This window comes from Panicum virgatum, chromosome 6N, assembly GCF_016808335.1.
Source record: "Panicum virgatum strain AP13 chromosome 6N, P.virgatum_v5, whole genome shotgun sequence".
NCBI lineage: Eukaryota > Viridiplantae > Streptophyta > Magnoliopsida > Poales > Poaceae > Panicum > Panicum virgatum.
Window position 1 is genome coordinate 16,371,978 of NC_053150.1, and position 17,686 is coordinate 16,389,663.

The 17,686-nt window shown below is 47.8% G+C and overlaps 1 protein-coding gene and 1 long non-coding RNA gene across 2 annotated transcripts; one reads left to right on the forward strand and one right to left on the reverse strand.

The window, feature by feature from the left end:
* Positions 1-1,941: 1,941 nt before the first annotated feature.
* LOC120677970 (probable long-chain-alcohol O-fatty-acyltransferase 4) lies at positions 1,942-9,661 on the reverse strand. The gene is made up of 6 exons (XM_039959147.1): positions 9,508-9,661; positions 6,037-7,193; positions 5,740-5,864; positions 5,274-5,621; positions 4,967-5,180; positions 1,942-2,014 (listed from the first exon to the last, which is right to left on the reverse strand). Exons 1-2 carry the CDS (start codon positions 9,659-9,661, stop codon positions 6,172-6,174), a joined length of 1,176 nt encoding a protein of 391 aa, XP_039815081.1. The 3' UTR covers positions 1,942-2,014; positions 4,967-5,180; positions 5,274-5,621; positions 5,740-5,864; positions 6,037-6,171.
* A 3,991-nt stretch (positions 9,662-13,652) lies between these two features.
* Positions 13,653-14,395, forward strand: LOC120680179. The gene is made up of 2 exons (XR_005677500.1): positions 13,653-14,028; positions 14,125-14,395. It is a non-coding gene; the product is annotated as an uncharacterized LOC120680179 (long non-coding RNA).
* The last annotated feature ends 3,291 nt before the right edge of the window (positions 14,396-17,686 follow it).

Consider the following 17,686-nt stretch of genomic DNA (forward strand, 5'->3'; position numbering starts at 1 on the left):
GGCGCCGCCTCCTCGCTTCGCCTTTCCAGCTCAGCCTTACCTTCCTCCGGGACCTTCTAGCACTCCCATGAGTATGCTTTGTTAGTAGCTATTATTATATCTTTGTTATTCTTACTTAATTTATGTGTTTGTATTTGCAGAATCAGTCGTGGTACACTTTGAATGACCCTCCTCCAGACCAGAACTCGCCGGCGGCCCCGTGGCAAACTTGGCCCTCCCCACCTGACCGTGAGTGACTTGTAGTACTAGATCTTGTGGTATTAATTCTGGACTCGTTCTATGTATCAGACTTGTTTTATGTATCAGACATACTTGAGATGGCAGATGTATCGTACTTGTGATATGTATGGGACATGTGATATATGTGATGGATTTGTGTTGTTTGTATCGGTGTTATTATCGTATTTATCAATTATATATTTGTTATAATAACTACATGTAATGTCCCTGTAATCAGATATATTTTTGTTGTATTTATATCAAAAAATAGAGAAAAGAGAAAAAAACAATTTTGGTCACTTTGCTGAGTGCATAAGCCAAAACACTCGGCAAAGTGGCCTTCCAGGGTATGCAGAAAAGCTGCTTTGCCGAGTGCTTGACCCTGGCACTCGGCAAAGATTCGAAACTTTGCCGAGTGCCGCCGTTAGGCACTCGGCGAAGTCGCCGTCAACGGCCACCCCCACGTGGCAACTTTGCCGAGTATCGCGGCTCTCGACAACCTCTTTGCCGAGTGCCCGAAAAAGGACACTCGGCAAAGCCCCTTTGCCGAGTGGTCTTTGCCGAGTGTTACACTCGGCAAAGACTTCGCCGAGTGTATAGCTGCCTTAGCCGAGTGTACCTGACACTCGGCAAAACCCTGAATCCGGTAGTGTGCCGCTCTCTGCAGGCTACGGCCTGCACATTATATCCTCGGCAAACAATTACTGATGGATGGGTGCTGACCAACAACGTGTCCCAAATCCGAATCGTAGTTACTCCGATCCCTCCGTTCAACAAAATAAATTATTTTTATTTAGCATTCAAATTTTATTCTAAAAAATATTTTTTTAGCGTATCGCTTTTATGCCGACCTTTGTACTTGGGATCCAACCCTGCTCCTATCAGGGCTATACTTTATGAGTCGCCCTCTTGGAGCTGTATCGCTTTCATGCCGACCTTTGTAGGCAGCTTGATCTGACCAGATTTCTTGGTGTAAATTTCCAACCTGGACTCTGAAAGTTGTTGAGCAGTGGTGAGTACTTCGCCTGCTGTGTCAGGCACTCGACTGCTTGTCGCTCACTGGATTGCCTTTTGGTCACAATTGAAGGACTTCATCAAGTCACCATGCAGGGATAACACCCCAGCTGGTCCTAGCATCTTGAGTAGTAGGTACACATAATGAGGTACTGTCATGAATTTGGCCATGGCAGGTCGGCCTAGGATGGCGTGATAGGACGTGTCAAAATCCGTGACCTCAAATGTTATGTATTTTGTGCGATAATTTTTGGGGGTTCCAAAGGTAACTAGCAAAGAGATGGCTTCCAGTGGAATTGTCGTGTTCCCTGGAACCATTCCATAGAAAGGCGACTTGGTTGGCCTTATTTTGCTAAACTCAAGTCCCATATGGCGTAGAGTACTTGCAAACAGGATGTTGAGCCCACTACCACCATCTATGAGTACTTTAGTAAGTCTCACGCCTACGACCACGGGATCAAGGACTAGTGGTAGTTTCCCTAGTTCGGAAAAGCTGGTCCACTAATCTTCCCTTGAAAAGGAAATTGGTACCTCGCTAGCATGAGATATCTTGGTCTGGCCAGTTCCACTAATAATATCTCTCAGGGAGTTAATTTTGCCAACCATTTTGAAAGGCAGCTGTCACCTCCAAAGATGACGTTTATTGTTCTGCTTGGGTCTAGGGAGCCCATGGTTTTCTCTCCGTCCTCCTTGTCCTTTTTCTTTTTGTTTTTGTCTTCGTGGAAGAAGCTGCTGATGGTTTGTTGCAAGTCTCGGCAGTCTTTTACTGAGTGCTTGCCATCTGGGTGAAAAAGGCACCTTTTTAGCAGGAGCTTTTCTAACCGCTCTTGTGCGGATAATTTCTTTCCACGCTGAGAGCGATCGAGCGCCACGACGTGATCGTTTGGCCTTCGCTTTCCGCCTTGTTCTGATTGGTCCCTCGGGCCCTTTCCTCAATTGTCGTTTGACCTCTTGTTGCCATTGTTGTCATCGGCGCGCTTCGTGAAGTGGTCGTTTTCTTTTTCTTCATTTTCAGCCCACTTGATCATCATGTCGCGGAGTTCCGCAATGGATCTGGGTCGTTGGCGGCCGAAATCCTTGAAGATGTAGATGTGGAAGAGGCCTTGATGGTAGCGGTCGATGACGTCGTCTTTAGTGATGTTGGCGATGGTGGCGCAATTCTCCAAGAAATGCTTCGTGTAATCTCGCAAGGACTCATTCTTGGTCTGTTTGCATTGGGACATATCATGACGAGTACCTACGCAAGTCAAGACTCCTTGGAAGTTGTTGATGAAGAGTCGGCAGAGAGTCGCCCAGGAGTCGATGATGTTATCTTGCAAGGAGTCTAGCCACAGGAGCTGTGCAGGCTCCAGGGCTAGCGGGAAGTAGGCGAGTTTTGTAGTGTCGGTCCCGCCAGCTACATCGATTGTCGGGGAGTAGATCCGAAGCCATTGGTGTGGTGGGGTTTTCCTGTCGTACTTGTTGAAGCTGACTGGTTTGAAGCCTTCCGGGTAGACGTAGAGGCTGAACTCTCGTCTGAATGTTGGAAAATAGTCAACGTCGGTTGGAGCCTGGAATCCTTCCTGGAGGGCATGGGCCTCTTGCCGGGTGTTGATGGTCTGCCTAGAGTCATACCCTGCAGCCGCAAAATTGTGAAGCTCAATGAAAGCGGCGTCTTGTAGATGTTGATAGTTACCTCGGTTGGTTCCTCCACCACCAGTTGTTGAGAGCCTAGGGTACTGGAGGTGCCTCTTCGTTGGCGGCGGTGATCTGCAGGTCTTGGTTGTTCTGGCCTCCTTCCTGTCTTCTGTGCCTTCCTCCCGGTGTTCGGTTAGATCCCGCGTGGCCATGGCTCTTGGACAAGCTAGGCATCTTGTCTTTTTTGTTGAGTTGTAAGGCAGCGTGTTGTAGAAGGTGGATGCTCTGTTGGACTGCTAGATCATTGATGTGATCCAGGAGTCTTGTAGCATGCATGATATTTGCCCACGGTGTGTGGAAACCCTGTTCAACGGCTCGTTCGAACTCGTTTTGGAGATTGTGCTGAGGTCAATGATGCTGGCATTGCTGCGCATCTTCTCTCTATTGTGCACGCAGACGATTTTTCTCTCGTCTTGCGTCGCGTTCAGTGTCATTTTTGTTACCGGCATTTGCAGTGAGATCATCCATCGAGATAACCTCTAGCAGTTCGTTATCTCTCCTGCCATTAGCTAGGTCTGCCATGTAGACATGATGATTGTTGTAGGAATCATCAGAGTAATCTGTGACTAGCATTGTGAATCCTAATCTCTCCTCTTGGATTGGAGGAAACTGTTTTCCTTCCTGATATGGGAGGTTAGGGATGTACGGCACTAGTCGGGCAGTCCAATCCGAGTAGTTCTGGGGGCTATAAGCCCTTCCAATACATAATTGGCCTTGTGCGTAGATGTAATTGTGAGATCCAGATGATAACCAATAATGGATATCGGTTTGTTGTCCAGAATCTCATAGTGTGTCAATGCCTTCCCAGTGTTGGTGGGATCTATACCGAGCGTAATTTCTGAAACTTTTTCTACGTTGAAAAAGATTTTAGATTGGATCTTCTCTAGATCGTTACGGGATGATTCCTTGATCTGATCGGAGAGTTGGATTTTGCTGAGATGGTCGGCAAGCCCAGTAGTGTTATCAATAGCTCTGGGTTGAACGATCTCTGGTTCCTCAGAGTTGAATATGTAGCTATGAAAACCTCCCTGAGCATCGGCCACACAGACCCATGATCCGAAGATGAAAGGAGTACCTTCTTCGGGCATGGCGATGAGGAATTTGAAGATGCCCATTGCATTTATCGGAGGATCATCGGAGACCGGCCCCACGGTAGGTGCTAGTTGTTGGTGTTTTACTGTCACGCCTACCTAGGGATAACCTTGAGTAGAGATATGGTCGTGGGAAGTCGCCGAGATCAAGAACACGATGGTACGAGCAACACAAGGGTTAGATAGGTTCGGGCCGCAGATTTTGTAATACCCTACGTCCTGTTGGGTGGTTTGTATTGCGTCAGATGGATGTGGTATGTGTGTGTCTGTTGGTGGAGTCCCTGCTCGCCCTTTTATAGACTAAGGGAGCAGGGTTACAGGGAAACCCTAAGTCGGTGTGTGCCTAGCAACTTATTCGAGTACTACCCAGGTGGTTCCTATCCATTCCGACTAGTTTTGAGCCTATATGACTTGTTACATGATGCATGGGTATGAGACAAGCTCAATCCCATTCATGGTACTGATCCGCGCCACATCAGGTACCCTGTATCCAAGGGTCTGACATGGCGCTTCCAGGATAAGCTGTGCTTCTCGGCCCACTCCTTGCTTATTCACTTTTGTCCACCATCATAGCCCAGCACACACTGTTGCCGGCACACCAGTTCAGAGGCACCTACATGTAATCAAGTGTATGACATATTGGAAGATCAAATTCAAGAGAAATGAGTAGAGATGTTCCTCATTTACCTTCAAGTATTAATCCAGTGTGAGGAAGACATTCCTTGCTTCTTCTTTCTTGACCTTCCTCATTTCGTACGTGGCGCAATACGAATCAATGACCTAAACATGCATCTTGTAGTGCATGTCACTCACCAGTTTGTAACAGGCTATGTGATCCACCATGGCCTCATGTCCTTCCTCGCACCTGTAGAAATCGTGCATATAGACCCAATACTTGCGGTCATTATTCCAAGAATTTCAAATGAATGCAATATATTGACCAATGTAGTGCGAGGATGACTTACCCACAGTTTCACCACCACCCGCCTCGCCTTGGTACCGAAATTACTCCCTTCCCGATCTTCTGCGTCTAGGATGGTGATGTAGTGGTCCCAAGTGTAGGTCGGCTCCTCGACCCCGGCATGCATCACTAACCCAGGGAAGTGCTCCCTGCACAGAAGACCCAGTATGCTATTGGGCTTCCGTTTGTGGTCACCCCCTGACACCAACACCCAATTACTGCAAAAGTATTTAAGACAAAGTATTAGTTTATATTGTGATTTTCAACACATCAAATGAAAAAAATAAGTGATAACATCTGAAGTTACTTACCGAGGTCCTACTGGTCAAATCACCGGTGTGTCGCCAGAGGTATTGGTCGCGGCGGGAGTTGCGATGGTTCTCGCAACCACACCTCATGCGTACCTCCTGCCTCCTCCTCCTCCTCATCCTCAGGAGAAGGTGTCCTCTCCCTCTTCCCTCCTCCACCACCTTTCCCACTACCACTTCCTCCACCTCTCCCTTTGCCTCCCCCTCCTCCACCACCTCTCCGTCCACCACGGCTGCCGGACGCCTCTGTTGCATTGGACCCCTTAGGTGCCGCTCATCGTCCACCTTTATTCCTGTAGAAGGATCTCAGGAAACCCATCTTGGCACCCCTTGGCATCTTTGTTTAATTACCTGCAATCAAGAATAGTGAACGAATCAGCAAAGATAAACAATACGTACTTGGAAAAAGGTGCAAAATGAACAAAACATAACTAGAAATTAACATAGTATTAAATAGCACGGATCATACATGTATTAAAAATATTCATCATGATCGGGATTAGCTGCATATATCATAATCCTCATCATCACTATCAGCCATGTCAACATAACCAGCAGTATCCGAAGGAGGAATGTCGTCTTTACTGTCTCTGCCTAAACACAATAGCTCAAATAATTCTAAGTCATGAACATTTCTGGTAGTGGTGGTAAGCACGTCCTTGATATTGTAAAAGATATAGAAGTAGTATGGAAAAAGGGACTAGGGATTTCCCAACCGAGACTAAAGTGTTTTCTGTACTAGTGATAGCATCCCAACTAGACTTACATATGTTGTGTAGGTGGGGTGGATATGAAGCTATGTGTGAGCCAAGAGGTCTCAGATTTGAGCCTAGGTGCAGAGTAATTTTTTTTTGTCTTTGCATAGACAGCTCTTAGGTTCGTGCCACCTAGGCAAGAGGTCCTAGGTGTTCGACTCCTTCGTCAGTAGTAGCATCTCCGGCCTTGCTTCCATCCCCCGGTAAACCGTTGGCAAGATCAGCCAGAACGATGGGGCCGTCAGGAACATCCATACAAGAAACGTGGCCACGGGCCGTGGCGGCGGCGGCCACCCCCTCGCCGTCCACCGCCGCACGCACCGCTCCTCGGCCACGCGGCACATGCCGTGGAGCAGGAAAAACGCGGTCATCTCTCCGGTGGAGCGCCGCAGGGTGAGGTAGCACACGAGAGCCTCGTGCATTAGCCCCGACACGAGGAACGTGGCCAGGATGCCCGCCTCCTTTCCGGCCCGTGCGCGCAGGGGGTCGTACACCGACGCCCGGAGGATGGCCGACACGGCGAGGTTCCACCGGCGGCCCCAGAAGTCGCGCAGCGACGTCGCGAGGTGCGGCCTGTCGAACGCCGGCTTCACCTCCATGCCCAGCGCGCGGCAGAAGGCCGCGATGGAGGCGAACAGGAGCTCCATGGTGCACCAGATGTTAAATCCGTACAGAAGAAGGCGCATGCTGGGGTGCATCTTTTTAGAGTACTGGTGGAGATGGACGATGGCGGCTGTGGTGGCGACCTTGAACGTGTAAGAAGCGAGAGACGCCGACTCGGCCGCTTCGGGTCGTTCTTCGTCAGGATGAATGAGCTCGATAGGGAGGGCTGCGGCGAAGAGGAACCGGAGCACGGGGAGGCCGGGGTCCAGCGCCCCGCGACCCGGGGCCAGGAGGGCGACCTTAAACGTGCCCAGCCACGCCAGGTACAGGCCGGCGACGCAGCGGACGACGGCGGAAGAGAAGCCCAAGGGAGCCGCGATGAAGAAGACGACCACCGGGAGCAGCATGGCGAGACGCCGGAGGCCGGGCCTTACGAGTGAGGACACGGCGCGCGCGTACAGCGCGGCGGCAGACACAGCAAGGGAGACCCGAGGGAGGCTGTCCCGCAGCAGCAGCTCCACTGGTTGTGGCTCGCGACTGTACGCCGCTCTCTGCAGGCTACGGCCTGCACATTATATCCTCGGCAAACAATTACTGATGGATGGGTGCTGACCAACAACGTGTCCCAAATCCGAATCGTAGTTACTCCGATCCCTCCGTTCAATAAAATAAATTATTTTTATTTAGCATTCAAATTTTATTCTAAAAAATAATTTTTTAGCGTACTGAGTACATCTAACTAAAACAATGTATAGACAGGTTATGCAGCCACTGATATATTTAGCAGATGCCTTTTTTATCCAATGCATTCTTATTTACCGAGGATCTAGAGAGCCAAATAAATAGCGTGATTTCCAATCACAAACGGCTATAAGTAGAGAGAACATATCAGATACAAACCGTGCAAACTCCAATCTTGACCACCGGATCAACATCCAAAGGGGGCGTCGGCAGAGTTGGAGGGGGGATTTGCAAAAGTGTGATTACCCAATCCAAGAGCAGGCAGTTAATTGTAAAATTACACGATCCCCTCATACCCTTCGATGTTGATCCGGTGGCCCAAATTAGAGTTTGCACGGTTTGCACGAAAAGATTGGTTTACATGCCCAATAATTTAGTGTGGTCATGTATTATTAAACAATTTCTCCCTCTACTTTTATTTACATGTCATATTAGGTTTACCCTAATTCAAAGTTAGCTAACTTCCACTAAATTTTAGAAAAATATAGCAATAACTATTTTTATCATGGATTTAGTGAAACAAATTTGTTATTGTAAATGTTATTATTTTTTCTATAAATTTTGCCAAATTGGCTAAGTTTGACTTAGGACACACCTGATACAATATATAAATAAAAATAGATGGAGTACTTAAACAACAGTTCGAGTGGACAGATGATGATGCATACGTAGTTAGCCTCCTATTAATTAGGGTTGACCAATTACCATCACACCCATACTTTTTTTTAAGGTACCATCACGCCCATACCTAATGCTACCTATAGCATCCCACGTTTTCAAAACTTTTGACCTACAATTAATCTTGTATAATGTATTTGTCTAACAGAAGTTATATTGGATTTGTGTTAGATTATAATATTATTGCTATAGATATTATATTAACTATGTAAGAAGTTGTCAAAGAAGATATCATCATAGGAGATACAGTTTCTAGTTTCTAGACGTGTCCCTATGACTCATTGGAAACACGTGTTAACAACCTGCGTCACCTATGAGTCTGCCGAAAACTCCCATAAATAACCCGCATCTCCTATGTACTGCACGGGAGACGCGTACTATAAGCCCACATCTCCAATAAGTTTGTCATTCATAGGAGACGCGAGTACCACTACTACAATAATCGTCTCTGAGGCGGTTGAAAATGATTTTCAGAGGCGGGCAAACCCAACTGCCTCTGAGAAAACATCACTATAAATGACACATTTTCAGAGGCAGTTGTCCACCTACCTCTGTTAATCAAATTTTAAAAAATGGAAAAGCCCATCGGGCCCGCCGAGCCCATCACGCGTCACCACCGCGTCCCGCCGCCGCCACCACGTCCGTTCCGCCACCCGCCATCGGAGAGAGAGAGGGAAGGGAGGAGAGGGGGAGGGAGGCCTCCGAGCGATTGGGAGAGAGGGATGGGGAGGAGAGTGATGAAGAAACCCTAATTGTAGCATATGTACTTGGAGCCATCTATCGAGCCGAGTTGGGCTTGAGTGGGCTTGGTCTTTTAACTGAGGCGGGCTTCTTACTAATAACCGCCTCCGAAAATTGAACGATTAACCGAGGCAGTCATCTTAATTTTGACTGTCTCGATCAATTTGTTTTGCGATATGGTTTTCTTGACCGCCTCGGTAATACGAAATGACCACCTCGGCTAGTGTCCAGCATTAACAGAGGCGGTCATTTTTTTTTTGTTCATCTCAGAGGGGTTTTCTAAAGGCCTCTGTTAGTGCTTTTTTGTAGTAGTGTACTGAACACACATCTCCTTTATTGGGCACAAATGGAGATGCGCTGTTGAAAAAACTTGTCTCCTTTGTAGGGTAGGTTCGGATCTCAAAATTTTATGCAAACTAATTGAACCTCTCGCGTCCGCTAATCTCTCCGTTTCTCTATTATCTCTCTCCCTCCAGAGTCCCTCTTGGCCACCGACAAACCCTAGCCACTCTCTCCCTCAAGAGTCGCTCTTGGCCGCCGACAAAACCCTAGCCACCGACCCTCTAGAGTCCCTCTTGGCTGCCGACAAAACCCTATCCACCCACCCACCAAGGCTCTCGAGCTCCGCCTGTGCCTTCGGTGGGCTCTCTCCGCCGCCTCGACCACGGTGCCCCTCTTCCGCTCATCCGCCTACCTCACCCATCGCCTCCCCCTCGAACCCCCCTCAGCCTCCCCGTCTATGACGTCGTAGGTCAACGGCCGTCGCAGCAGCGTGCGGTGGGGTGGCTGTCTCCCGCCAGTGAGCGCCTCCCCTCCCCTCCCCTCCTCCTTCCCCATCCCCTTGGAGCTCCAGCTCACCACCGCATCCGCCATTGGAGCTCATCCTCGCCTCCGTCTCCCTGCCTCCAGCTGGATCCCCACCACCCCAAGCTAAGCTACTCCCTCAGCTCTTAGGTGCCCTGACCTCGGGCTCCTCCCTCGCTGCGCTGCATTAAGGCCGTTAAGGTATTGAACTTCTCTTTTAAAAGAATTTGGATGTCAACTTGAACTTAGTATGTGTCCTACACTATAATAGGAGCTCCACTGTTGGGTGCTCTTCTCAACCATTCATTGATGCGCATGAAGCTACTGATTGAGGCTAGTACCTGATTCTATTTGACATATTGCTGATATGTTTCTATTTTGACTATCTGTGCTATTTTTTTAAATGAATTTTATGCACAATCCTTACCACAGCCTGGTGGAGATGTTACTAGCAAAGGTATTTGGGGCGCTGAAGCATGTTTATCTTTAGCAAATATTGGATCCATTGATTATGAATGCTGAGCTCCTGTCTTGAGGATGTGATTAAAAATACATGCTTCATTCATCATGAGTAGTGTGCAGTAGCATATGGTGATTAGCACACTATTGAGTAATATTCTAGTTTAGTTTAAGTATGTTGTGATTAAAAATAATTATGTTTTGGTGCTTCTGTATCTTGTGATTGATTTCTCCTGCAAGCATATCGGCATTTAGATCCCAATTATGCTCCATAGCCAATGCAAGTCACGGCCATCGTCTATTGGGTTCGACTTTGAGCTTTACGGCCACCTATGGAATGGAGATCGCTGGTGTATAGCTATTCGGAGGTGTTATTGTTCAGTGATTTGTGACATGCCTCTACTTTTGGAGGAGTAACCCTTGGCCTATCTATGTGGTGTATGTTGTATCATCTTCCTTCTTGGGTGTGTTGTGTGAGCTTTGGTTGTATATCTACAGAACCTTATGTTTTATTAAGCTTGCAAGAAGTTCCATCTATGAAATTAGGTGGGACACCCCTCTCCTCAAAAAAAAAACTGATAGTACACTTTTCCATGTTGGGAGATTTCCTCCTCATTTTGCTTTGGAACTGTACAAATAGTTCATTATAGAAAACCAACAGCACATGACTCCGAAGTTTCATTTTGATCATTGCTATGAAATTTCATTCAGCTAGTGGTATGACACCCCAAAGCAATAAACTTCAGTATTGTGCAACCTTATTTTTCAGGCAAGAACCAAAACCATTACTTATCTGTTGAGATTTTATTTCGCTAGAGATTAGCACTCAACAGTCCATCAAATTCAGGGCTCTCTACTCCTATGTTTTTTGTTCAAGATTCAATTGAGCACGGACGGGGATGGTATTATAAGGCCCTCCACAATGTGTGCCTATGATGATGATGCCCAAAGATGAGAGAGAGAATTTGGGTAGGGTTAGTGTCTCTCTCCCTCCTCAATCCTTGCTCTCATTGACTGGCGATTTCCCCTCCAACTTCTTGCATCACCCACACATCGGCACCTTAGCTTGATCCGGTGGTCATCTAGAGCATCTCCAAAGAAGTTAGTGATTTCCTCCGCCAACGCCCACCCAAAAATCCCCCCTCGTCATTTTTCCGTCTGTTTTCTGATGTGCTCTGTTTTTTGTGCAATTCATCACATCAGCGAGGGGGTTCAGTGGTGGCCATCAGGGGGAGGTGTGGAAGCACAGATCAGGACAAGGTGTGTTCTCTCCCTCTACCCTGTTTCCGCGCACATTGAAATCCCATGCTTCCCTGTTTTCTAATCGAGGTTTTGACTTGGGGCTTTTTGTGTGGTATTGCTTTTGGAGATGCTCGTGGGGCAGGGGGGGCACTCGTGCTCATCCCCTGGTGATTTTCACAGAGATCAGCAGAGCAAGTCACGGGAATAGTTGGGTCAAGCCGCTGGAGCAGCTGGATCTCTGCTCGTGATTTGGATTTTGTTAGATTTAATTTTGCTGAACTCGAGGCCATGGTCGAACCCTTATTTTTTCTGCAGTCAGTAAGGTGTACGGGTGAACGCGGAAGCATGAAAAAGTTTAGCCCAGCCATGCACAATCCTCATGACGCATCCCTAAATAATTGGGGTTTGTATTCGGCCTGTACATGGTCCGGTTTCACCGGTTATTGGTTATAAACCAACCCAGATCGATTGGGAGCTCCTTTGATGGTTTAGGAACCCATGGGATAGACGGTTTCCTGTTTAAACCGGCAACTAGTTTAAAGTGCGCCCAGCAGAAGCAAATCTATGCGGCCGCTACCGCCCACTTGCTCTTCCACCACCTCCTCCATGAATCAGTCCAGCACCGGTGGCACAGCGAGCGGCCGAGCGCATAGCATGGAGCAGCGAGTGGAGCACACAGCATGGAGGGAGGGGGTGCAGGGGTGGGGCGAGACCACGAGGGGCCGTCTGGTGGCGGCTAGGGTTTTGCTTGTGGCTCCTGGCCGGCCGTTGGGGCGTCGGGCAGAGGTGCGGAGCAGAGGGATCGAGGATGGGATGTGGGCGTCAAGCCGCCAGGGGCTCTTCATTCAGCATGCCAGTGGGCCAAAAACTAAACTAAATGGGCCATCTTAACTAGCCACCAGCCCAAATGGAAAGGTCACGCCTTCTTCTTCCTCCGGCAGATGGACAGATCGCCGCCGTCATCTGGAACGCCATGGGAGGAGCCAAGCCAAAGGGAGGGGTCAGGTTCTGCTCCACCTTCCATCAACGATGTTGTCGCCGTGGCGTCTTTCCAAGCACTCTACGTTGACTACCTCGCGCTCGTCGTCCCATCCGTCGGCGGCTGCTCCACACGGCCACGGGACTAGCTCGAGCTTGCATGTCAGATTAACTCTAATTAAGACGGTTATGCATGGGGCTAGCTCGAGCTCCCATGGAATGGTTTCTTCGCTGGGTAGCTGCGCCATGCGTGGATGGGTGCGAATGCAAGTCGTGGACACGGGTTACGCGGTTCAAGCCGGACTCAAACCAACCCGTACATGGTCTCGAGGAGCGGTTTAATATGGTTTCGTTACACGGGTTGCCCGGTTTGAAACCGGACCATGTACAGGGCGGGTTTGTATATATTTGTGTAAGATAGATAGCCTTCTGTGTATGCTTTGTGTGTCCTTCACTTCTCAACTAGGGTTTGTAAGTTGTAGATTTGGAGGGATTTCTTTAGATTGGGAATAACCCAATGAGGTCTGGCGGCGGCTCTGGTGGCGACGGGAGGTGGGATTGGTGTCTTTGGGGGAGCCGGGGAGGCGGCGGACTCCTCCCCGCTCTCCTCCGACCGAAACCCCCTCCCTCTCTTCCCTTCCCTCAGATCCGCCGTGCCTCCTCCTCAGATCCCCCGGTGGTTCCTCCTCCACCGCCGCTGGTGCCGCCGCTCGTTGCTGGAGCCACTGCTCGTCCGCGGCCTCTCTCTCTCCCCGGGGCGCGTAGAGGAGCACGGCGAGGTGAAGCCACGCGCAGGCCTCAGTGAACGGGAGGAGCGCGGCGGCCAAGTCCCGGTGGCGCTCGGCCTCGTCCGCCAGCGCGAGTAGCCCCTCCGCGGACGGCGACGACGGCGACGAACGACATGGCGGCTGTGAATCTAGTTCAGGTGCGCCCCTCCTTCAACCCTTTCTGTTTCTTGCCGGGGTTCAACTCCAGCGAGGGCATGGCTGCTTGTTTGGGCGGACTGTTTTTTATGTATTGAATCTCTTGCTCCTGCCGTTTGCTGGAAGGGTGTATTAATTGTGCTCTTTAATGTTTGATTTTGGATCATAGTATCCACTGGAAAATCGTAGGCAACGCTGCAATATTGTTTATGTGAAGTGGGGCTAGTTCTCGCACTGCAATATTATTTTCATGAGCTTTTTTGTTTATTTGTTTTATCCTAATGTGGTCTAGTATATCCTAATTGGCAATAAGCAAATATTTCTTTGCACAGTAATCTGCCCCTGGAACTTGCCCTATAGTTTTTGTTAAAAAGTTCCACAATTTTTTATTGCATTAGCACGCAGCAATTTTGATTTGGTAAATAAAGTCAACTGGTGCTCGATGATTGTCCTGATAAACTGTAGCTATCCTGTGGAGTGTATTGTTTGTGACCTACAAGCTGATAAGAGCCTTTGAGCCTGTCATACATCAAGATAAGTTTCTGATCCCTTATAATAACAGTCATACCATGTTTGTAATAAGAAATCATTAATTGTAGCTATCTATCCTTAAACTTTGCTATACCAATTTTTTAGAACTTCGGATTAGAGGTGTTCTCAACTGCTATTTTGCTAGACTGAAAGTACTAGTGCTAGGTGGACCAGTTAGATATCTATCTGAAAATAGAGTTCTTGCTAGATGGATGCACTGCCTGATGAGGTATTATATACAGGTGCTGTACTGCAGATTTTGTACTCTACTAATCTGTAGAGAACATGGATAGATATAGAAATGTAAGATCTGAATATGCAAGACCTTAGTATCCTCATAATACCATATGAAATTTACCATGTACATGTGCATTTGAACTTTATAATATATATGTGCAGGTACAACATGGTTGTGGATGTGAATGAGATGGGCGTCAAGCATACATGCAGATTTCTGCTAGGTCAGAGATGAAGAAGCAAGCTGTGTTGGAGGCGCAGCTTGAGCATTTGCTGTGTCAAAATGGACCGAGCAAAGCGTCATGGTGGTATGTTAGCTTTTGGTGGAACTAAGCTTTTGCAGGAACCAAACTTGTGTTTGTAATTCTGCTGAAACCTATCTTTTTTTTTGTTTCTGATGCTACAATGGACGGTAAGTGATACTAGATGAAAACAAATATATGTGATCTGTTGATTTAATGCGATGCTGAATGGAAACGTGATTCATGTGATGCTATTATTTTTGTGCTGGGATTTTTGTTTCGATAAATGGGTGGAAAAAATGGGATGAATTGGTGGGCTGAATTTTTATTTGTGCTGTATATAGTGCTGATTTTGGTTAGCTGGAAATTAATGGTGGGCTGAGAAATATTTGGCCCAAGTTTGTGGACCAGGCTGAATTGGGCCATTCACAAATGGGCCGTGGTGCTGATGTCACCCACCACGTCAGCAACCATGTCATCGGCCACGTTAATTTACACGTCCTCATTGCTATCCATGCCATCACCATGTCAGCAGCCACATCATCCTCCATGTCATCAATGTGTGAAATGGCAATAGAATCTATGACGAAAATTATATTGTTCGTGACGTTAATTTTCGTCATAGAAAACGGGCTTGGGTTGGGCTTCAGGGGCCCGGAGACATTCCATGATGGTTTTAAAACGTCATGGATCAAGCAATCTATGACGAAAATTTAAGGAACGTCACGAGGTGTGATCTGTGACGCTCAATACATGACATTATTTGAGATCGTCATAGATACTGTTTTATGACGGTTTTTCAGTGATCTGTGACGAAATACAATTGTCATGGATCACCAGATTTTTTGTAGTGAAATTAAAAAAATGGAAAAGCCCATCGGGCCCGCCGAGCCCATCACGCACCACCACCGTGTCCCGTCGCCGCCACCACGTCCGTTCCACCACCCGCCATTAGAGAGAGAGGGAAGGGATGAGAGGGGGAGGGAGGCCTCCGAGCGGTTGGGAGAGAGGGATGGGGAGGAGAGTGATGAAGAAACCCTAATTGTAGCATATGTACTTGGAGCCTTCTATCAAGCCGAGTTGGGCTTGAGTGGGCTTGGCCTTTTAACTGAGGCGGGCTTCTTACAAATAACCGCCTCCGAAAAATTGAACGATTAACCGAGGCAGTCATCTTAATTTTGACTGTCTCGATCAATTTGTTTTACGAGATGGTTTTCTTGACCGCCTCGGTAATTCGAAATGACCACCTCGGCTAGTGCCCAGCATTAACAGAGGCGGTCATTTTTTTTTTGCTCATCTCAAAGGGGTTTTCTAAAGGCCTCTGTTAGTGCTGTTTTGTAGTAGTGTACTGAACACACATCTCCTTTATAGGGCACAAATGGAGACATGCTGTTGAAAAAACTTGTCTCCTTTGTAGGGTAGGTTCGGATCTCAACATTTTATGCAAACTAATTGAACCTCTCGTGTCCGCTAATCTCTCCGTTTCTCCATTATCTCTATCCCTCCAGAGTCCCTCTTGGCCACCGACAAACCCTAGCCACTCTCTCCCTCTAGAGTCGCTCTTGGCCGCCGACAAAACCCTAGCCACCGACCCTCTAGAGTCCCTCTTGGCTGCCGACAAAACCCTATCCACCCACCCACCATGGCTCTTGAGCTCTGCCTGTGCCTTCGGTGGACTCTCTCCGCCACCTTGACCACGATGCCCCTCTTCCGCTCATCCGCCTACCTCACCCATCGCCTCCCCCTCGAACCCCCCTCAGCCTCCCCGTCTATGACGTCGTAGGTCAACGGCCGTCGCAGCAGCGTGCCGGTGGGGTGGCTGTCTCCCGCCAGTGAGCGCCTCCCCTCCCCTCCCCTCCTCCTTCCCCATCCCCTTGGAGCTCCAGCTCACCACCGCATCCGCCATTGGAGCTCATCCTCGCCTCCGTCTCCCTGCCTCCAGCTGGATCCCCACCACCCCAAGCTAAGCTACTCCCTCAGCTCTTAGGTGCCCTGACCTCGGGCTCCTCCCTCGCTGCGCTGCATTAAGGCCGTTAAGGTATTGAACTTCTCTTTTAAAAGAATTTGGATGTCAACTTGAACTTAGTATGTGTCCTACACTATAATAGGAGCTCCACTGTTGGGTGCTCTTCTCAACCATTCATTGATGCGCATGAAGCTACTGATTGAGGCTAGTACCTGATTCTATTTGACATATTGCTGATATGTTTCTATTTTGACTATCTGTGCTATTTTTTTAAATGAATTTTATGCACAATCCTTACCACAGCCTGGTGGAGATGTTACTAGCAAAGGTATTTGGGGCGCTGAAGCATGTTTATCTTTAGCAAATATTGGATCCATTGATTATGAATGCTGAGCTCCTGTCTTGAGGATGTGATTAAAAATACATGCTTCATTCATCATGAGTAGTGTGCAGTAGCATATGGTGATTAGCACACTATTGAGTAATATTCTAGTTTAGTTTAAGTATGTTGTGATTAAAAATAATTATGTTTTGGTGCTTCTGTATCTTGTGATTGATTTCTCCTGCAAGCATATCGGCATTTAGATCCCAATTATGCTCCATAGCCAATGCAAGTCACGGCCATCGTCTATTGGGTTCGACTTTGAGCTTTACGGCCACCTATGGAATGGAGATCGCTGGTGTATAGCTATTCGGAGGTGTTATTGTTCAGTGATTTGTGACATGCCTCTACTTTTGGAGGAGTAACCCTTGGCCTATCTATGTGGTGTATGTTGTATCATCTTCCTTCTTGGGTGTGTTGTGTGAGCTTTGGTTGTATATCTACAGAACCTTATGTTTTATTAAGCTTGCAAGAAGTTCCATCTATGAAATTAGGTGGGACACCCCTCTCCTCAAAAAAAAAACTGATAGTACACTTTTCCATGTTGGGAGATTTCCTCCTCATTTTGCTTTGGAACTGTACAAATAGTTCATTATAGAAAACCAACAGCACATGACTCCGAGGTTTCATTTTGATCATTCTATGAAATTTCATTCAGCTAGTGGTATGACACCCCAAAGCAACAAACTTCAGTATTGTGCAACCTTATTTTTCAGGGCTCTCTACTCCTATGTTTTTTTGTTCAAGATTCAATTGAGCACGGACGGGGATGGTATTATAAGGCCCTCCACAATGTGTGCCTATGATGATGATGCCCAAAGATGAGAGAGAGAATTTGGGTAGGGCTAGTGTCTCTCTCCCTCATCAATCCTTGCTCTCATTGACTGGCGATTTCCCCTCCAACTTCTTGCATCACCCACACATCGGCACCTTAGCTTGATCTGGTGGTCATCTACAGCATCTCCAACGAAGTTAGTGATTTCCTCCACCAACGCCCACCCAAAACCCCCCCTCGTCATTTTTCCGTCTGTTTTCTGATGTGCTCTGTTTTTTGTTCAATTCATCACATCAGCGAGGGGGTTCAGCGGTGGCCATCAGGGGGAGGTGTGGAAGCACAAATCAGGACAAGGTGTG